We start from the raw sequence: 7405 nt of genomic DNA, 5'->3' as shown, positions 1-7405 counted from the left end.
CTTTACATTCTCTTAGCGATCTTAGTCTTAAAGGCTTGCTTGAGCTTACAAGATCTTGCAAGAGTAGTGAGTAAGTTGTCAAGCGCTGCACAGAGCTTTAGCGAAAACTCTAAGTCCGTGACAATAGGCTATGTTTGATCATTCATTACTATATTTGTATAGTTGGCAATCATAGGAAAAAGGGAAGAGAGATAAATATATATCTCAACTTTGTGATTTAGAACGAATATATCTCTCATTAAAAAACGATACATATTTATTCATATTATTTAACAAATAATGTATATTTATCATTTTCGTTAACAAATCTATATTTACTTAATTGGAAAAAAATTATAGTACTGAGTTTTAAATTTCAAAAATATGTCGTGACTTTTGAAAATTATTTCACCCTATATTTACACCTCTAAACCCAATCCAAATGAAAAAAATAGTTTAATTTCTCATCTACTCAATCATAAAATGGATTTGGGTCAAGTCTAAATAGAAGAAGGATTGAGATTTTTTAAAATTGGATAGGATCTGGGTGGGTAAAAAATTGATGAGGTAATGATTTTAAGCCACATGACATTTGTGAAATTTAAAAATTAATTTAAAGATATTTTTTAATTTAATCTGTTAGCGAAAAGGGTAAATATATACACTATTTGTTAGACTATAAGAGTATGTATTCATTATTTGTTAGACGAAAAGATATATATTCACTATTTTTTTAATAAGGAATATGTTTGTTCTAAATCGCAAAATTAAAGAGTATATTTTCCCCTTTGCCCTAGATTTTTTTTTTCTTCTCTTTTCATATTTTTTTCTTAATTAATGATTTAGAGACATTAATGTTACCTACAAAGTCAAGACAACTCTCGTAAGTCTTCTCCAAAATATTATCATCATGGTCTCTATCTAGGTCCATGTATAACATTGTCTTCATATTAATTTATCTTTAAAGTATTTATAGCCCATTTTTTTAATAATATGGATTAATATAAAGAGGGATAAATTTGTTAAATTATAATGAATTTATGTTTATTTAAATAAGTTAAGGTGTAATATCATAAATCATAAAGGAGGTGAGTGTTATAGAGAGAAACCTCGAGGAAGATCTTTGGAATTATCCCATAAAAGGAATATATATTCTTTTTGAGGTGAGACTTTTCAATGAAGTTCAAATTGATCTAATTTCAAAAAGAATAACGAACATCAAATTTATAAAATAATAATTAAATAATAATTATGTGTTTGTAGCCTCTTATTTTATGGTACAATATATAGATATTATGGTTCGAGTTGAAAGTTATTGTTAATATTTTTGTTGAACTTATATAATTTGTTCTAAATTCACCTTTAACTATAAGGACAGTCCAGAACCTATTTGAGTCATAAAAAGATAAAATTAACATAAATAAGTCAAATTTTTAGGATGTAACTAAAATATGCTCAATGTAATTTTTTTTTTCGTTTTATCAAAAGATTTAAACGGCACGCCTAAATTTTAACATAAAATGGAAAGTTTTCTTACCCTTTATAAAACATAACTTTATCTGTCACTTTATAAAGTGGAGTTTTTCTTACACTTTATAAAGTGTAAATTTTTCTTCCACTTTATAAAAAAATTACTCTTTTCACTTTCCTTTTCACTTTTTCCTCAAATTTCATAACTCCACACTGATCCTCAATCTGACTACCCAACAGTCGACACCACATTAAAATTTTGAAGGTTTTCTTTTGAAGATTTTCGAAAGATTGAAGGGTCAGAGCACAACCCGACCACCCAACGATCTACCCCGCAATTTTTTTAATTAAAATTAGAAATTTATTTCTTTTCATCTTTTATTTATTGATTCAAGATTAATATACAAATTAGTGGAAGATTTGAATGATATTATTGATGTTCTAGTTTATTCAAAATTTCGTTTATATATAATTAAAAATCATAAACAAGATTTTTCTCTTAGAATAAGTGCTAAGATAAACATTGAACATTGTTTTTTCTTTATTTTTCTTTTAGATTAGTGCTTAGATGAATCTTATTTTATCGTTTTTTTTTAATGAAGGAAAAAGAAAAAGAGTTCTCAAAGAAACTTTTTAGACATATACATATACACACATTAATTATGTGTGTTGTTCATATTCATAATCCTCTTAGACAAATTATATATTAAATTTAGAATATTTTTTCTTGTCAAATAAAAATGAAACATGAAATGAGAAGTAAAATGATCAGAAAAATTAAGAAATGAAGAAACTATAAAGAGAAACAGAAAATACTACAACTAAAATTTCTAACACATCTAATAAGCATTAGGGATTTTACGTTAGTATTCTCTTTGCCATGATATTTATTTAGATTAAAACTATGAACTTAGTTGTATTTTCATATTTTAGAAACTAAAAAATTTCAATATTTTTTTAATGAAGATTTTGAGTTATTTAGTTTTTTTTTATGAAGAAAAACTTTCACTTTAAAAAGTTAAAGAAAAACTTCTATTTTATGTTATAATTTAGACGTTAATAGATTAACATCTGCCGTTTAAATTTTTCATCAAACAAAAAAAGAAAAAGTTGCACTAAATCTGTTTTAGTTACATCTTAAAAATATAATTTATTTATGTTAATTTTATCTTTTTATGAGTCAAATAGATTTTCGACTCAAGTTAAAACTTCTCTCGTCGTACTGACATAAAATCATAAAGTATATTTTTTACAAATATATTATAGTAGTAGTTGTTTTCATTTTCTTCAAGAAATTGTCAGCTATTTTTTCCAATAAGCAAATCTGTGTTCAACACTTTATTATAATTAATTATTACAATTATGTCAAAGTCCAAATTGCCATGCAGAAAATAATTACTTTTAAGTGTAAGGGTTTGACACAATAAAGTTGACAGCCGTTTTTTTTTATAAATAAAAGGTTAATATTATTTTTGAAAAAGTGAAGTCGCTTTAATAAAAATATATATATTTTATATTTAAGGTGAAACTTTTTTATGAGGTTTAAATTAATCGAATTTCAAATGAATAACGAACATCAAATTTATAAAAATAAAAATAAATAAAAACTTTGAGATTGCCAAAATGGGTCCGCCCTTTACCTTGAAATTTTAAGAGCTAGTATAGCAAAAAGTTGACCATTTATTTGTTTTAATTAATTTTTTTTTAAAAATAGAGTAAAATAAATAAAGAAAAGATAATGAAAAAAATCATATAAAGAAAGTTGACCATTGATTATCCCATTATATATGGTCTTTATAATTGAGACAACACTATAATAGTAATTTGATTTGTGGGACTTGTTAGAATTTAAGTTTGATACGCTGTCTATATATAACTTCTTTTATTATATTATATGAATTTTAATTTTAATAATACATAACGTTTAATACTAATTAAATTTGATATTATAATCTAAAAACTAAAAGAGTAACATGTTGGCACCGATTAAATTAACACAATGATATAAGTTTTTTTTAACACTGAAGGAAATTATATTTCGAATGAGTTTAAATTATATACATGTTGAATACGAAAAAATAATTTTAAAAAATAAGTTACACCATAAAGTTAGCATTAATCATGATACGTAATTATGTACTAAGACCAAATATCAGTTGTTCAATATTTTATATTCAGCATATCAAAGAAGTTTGACTTTCTTGCTTTTTTAAAAAAAAAAAATATTATCACAGTGCAAAATTGGGAAAAAAAATATGGGCAAAAATAAAATAAAATATTGTTTTAGGAGTTTGCAATGTTATGTGTGCCCTGCTCATGTATTTATTCCATTCTTTTAAAAATAATTAATAATCAATGTTATGGTGATAAAACTAGTTTATGAAAATATTGTCCGTTCTACGTTTAAGTATTAATTTGTCCATTATTAATCTAGTTTATCTTGATTTGTTAGCTCGTTTAAGAGTTTGAAATAATTTGAGTTAAGTATGTAACCTAAATTGACTAATGATAAATCTTGTCAAAAAGTTCAAATAATTTTTTATTATTATTTGATATATCATGTAAAGCTATAATAAAGAACAATTTATTTACTTAGCTTTTCCATAAGTATACAAGCAAATTAAGAAAATAAAAAATTATTAAGAGTTGAACGAGTTGGGATATGATTCATATTTTTAACCCATATTCAACAGAGTTTGACAATATTTATTTTGATTCATCTAAATTTGCTCGATCACATCGCACTGATATTATATCTTGATAAAGATTGAAATCTTTGACATTGCTAGAACAGTTCCAAATGGTGCTCTTTGACTAAGTAAATAAAATAAGAGTTATATTATATAGTATATGGCAATCCAAATTTGACCAATCATTCCAAAGTGAGAAAAAAAATTGTTTAAACTTTTTTGGCTAGTATTTAAATACTGTGTTCATAATGTATCTATATATAGTAGGAAAAATTACTTAATAAGACATACATTATTATCATATATACTAATATTACCTCTATTTTCAAATAATTACATATATTATTACTTTTAATATTTTATATCATATATTTTAAAAATATAATTAGATACACATCTCTCTTAAAATTAGGATTAGTTTATTATCTTTATATTTAAATATCAATCCATTAACATTAGTTTCTTTCTCACTCATCAAGAGTCCCATTCTGCCAATCTCCTTAGGCAACAGGATCTCTCCTCCCCCACCCCCACCTACTCCACGAACAAAAAGGTTAGCATTGTCGCCGATTTCAATGGTCGTACAACAAAAAAGCCAGAAAGATCGGAGAAAAGTTGAGCATATCCATCAATTGGAGGGTTCTCAATTTACCCATGATAGAGGTATATCTAAAACTGAGAAAAACGGTAGAGAGAACATCAATCCTGAAACTGTGAAATTGAGCATTTGTATCAAATTTTCAAATTGTCCACTTTATCCAACAAGATTTGACGTTTTCTAAAGTTGATTTGGAGGCTCCAAACAATGTTGAAACCAAATGAAATTGTATAAAATATAATCAACCAATTAATGTCTGCCTCACAGAAAACTTAAGCAAGTCCCATATAGGAGAATACTACGGAGACGATGGCACTGAGGAAACCGAAGAAGGAAGCCACTTCATAGCCACTGAAAGTAGACATTTTTCCGATTGGGTATCAAATACATAAAAATATATTTTAAATACACAAATTGAAGAGATCAGATACATTTAATTGTTAAGTACATATTGATATCCTTCACTACAGTGATGATGCGGTTGAGTGATCATTCGATTAAACACCCAATCGTGACCAAAAGCAAAAAGTACGAAGTGTGAGAGATACATAAAAGAATTTATACTAGATTCATAGAAGAAGAGTTCGGATACATAGAATGAACATATTAGATACATCTAATCATTAAAGTTATGTATCAGATACATAGAAGAACTATTCAGATACATATTCAAATACACAAAAAAAAATTAATTTTTTGAAATTTTCTAAAGTTTCTAATTTTTTTCAGTTACATTTCTTATTTAAACACACTTAATTATATATATCTAATTAATATGTATCCGAGATATATGTATCTAAATGCGCCAGATACATGTATTCAAGGTGCGAATTGTGGTAGAATTGGTAATATTGTAAACTCATGGGAAAATGGGTAATTAGCTTCTAAACTAGTGGGATTTGTGTTGTTTACCCTATAGTAACAAAATACTTAGAAGAAAAATTCATTAGTGTGAGATTATAATTTTGCATTTTAAAAAAAAATAAAAAATTAAAGATGTCTAGTTTTTCAAGATTGCTATCAACAATCTCCAAGAAAGTTGTGAAACCTTTTCCCCCCACTCCACCAACTCAAAGAAATCACAAGTTTTCACTTCTTGATCAATGTATGGGTAATTTTCATATGCCCCTTGTTTTATTTTACCCAAAACATCAACTAGAACAAGGTCCAAAACAACTCTCTAAACTTCTACAAAACTCATTTTCAAAAGCATTGACTTATCATCAACCATGGGTTGAAAGTTTAAGAGATAATGCCACTATTCAATGCGATGACACTGGAGCTGAGTTCTTTGAAGTTGAAGTTAATTGTCCAATGGATCAAGTCGTTCATTGCCCAGAGTACTTAGCATTTCCTCCAGGGTTATCCTGGAAGAATGTTCCTCATGTAAATGATGGTGGCCGATTGAGCATAGCTCAGCTTAGCCACTTTGATTGTGGAGGAATGGCAATAAGTGTGCGTATGTCACATAAGGTGGGTGATGCACGTAGTGCCTTTTCCTTTTTGAAGGATTGGGTTACATTAGCCCGAGAACATCCAAATGGTGAATTATCATGTCCTTCGTATTATGTTCAGGATTCATTAATGCCATCTCGACCCGATGGCCCACTAAAGTTCCCCGTTGTGGTTGAGCCAAATGCACAAGAAAGTGTCGAATTTGAAAAGAGGTTCTTTTTATCTGAATCCAATATAAGAGCTCTCAAAGCATTGATCGTTGATGATCCATCATCAATAGTGCGAAATCCAACTACGACTGAGGTTGTTAGTGCAATTGTTTACAAATGTGCAGCAATTGCTGGTGCAAACATATCAAATGGTAATGATTCTTCGTCTCAAATGGGTTTAGTATCCGATTTACGAAAAACAATTCCACCTTCAATACAATCAACCTCCACAATCGGGAACATTCTCACCGCCTTCTCTACACCAATATATAACCTAGAAGACCTTAGGTTACCAAAATTAGTAGCCGATATAAGAAAGTCTAAACACGAGCTTTCCACCAGAGACAATTTCAAAGAAAACAAATGGGTATCAGAGATGCTTGAATATGCAAATAAAATTAATACAGGAATAGAGGATGACCAATTGTATCGTCAGAAGAGTTCTTCTCACGATGTGTATTGATGTAGTGGTGTATGTAACATTCCATTCCAAGATTTGGATTTTGGATGGGGGAGACCTACAAGAGCAAGCATAACAAGTACACCATTTAGCAATATGATTTAGTTGATGAATACACAAGATCAAAATAGAGGAATTGAAGTGTTTATTAACTTGAATCAACAACAAATGTTCATTTTTGAACAAGACAAGGAATTTCTACAATTTGCTAGTCCTGTTGGTGATAATAATGTTCACGAGGACAAAGAGAAATTATATTGCATGGAAGCTTTCTAAATTATTCTTACATGTGCATTCATGTCACAAGGAGCTTATAATTCAACAAGATTATAAATTTGTGTTAATTTTTATTTTATGGTATGCTGTTTATTTCGTGTAAAACCTCTTTGAATTTATCTACCATAAAAAAAATAAAAAAAATTATATGTCGAATTGTTTTGGGGAAAGAAATTATTCACATGAACTTTAGTCACATCAGTCTTATATTTCTTTAAAAATTTCAAATGTCATTCATTTGACCACAAAGTTCACACAAAAATTCCTC

The 7405-nt window shown here is 27.7% G+C and overlaps 1 protein-coding gene across 1 annotated transcript; it reads left to right on the top strand.

Moving 5' to 3' along the window:
* The first annotated feature begins 5733 nt into the window (after nt 1-5733).
* On the top strand, nt 5734-6864 carry LOC107058034 (acylsugar acyltransferase 3-like). The gene has a single exon (XM_015303312.1). The coding sequence runs from the start codon at nt 5734-5736 to the stop codon at nt 6862-6864; it is 1131 nt and encodes a 376-aa protein (XP_015158798.1).
* Nucleotides 6865-7405: the final 541 nt, after the last annotated feature.

The sequence above is a fragment of the Solanum tuberosum genome, unplaced genomic scaffold, assembly GCF_000226075.1.
Source record: "Solanum tuberosum cultivar DM 1-3 516 R44 unplaced genomic scaffold, SolTub_3.0 scf00017, whole genome shotgun sequence".
Classification (NCBI taxonomy): domain Eukaryota; kingdom Viridiplantae; phylum Streptophyta; class Magnoliopsida; order Solanales; family Solanaceae; genus Solanum; species Solanum tuberosum.
The sequence above is the reverse complement of the archived record's forward strand: the minus strand, read 5'-3'. Positions and strand labels throughout refer to the sequence as shown.

Coding starts and splice junctions, on each gene's coding strand:
- LOC107058034 (XM_015303312.1), top strand. CDS start 5,734: ATGTCTAGTTTTTCAAGATTGCTATCAACAATCTCCAAGAAAGTTGTG.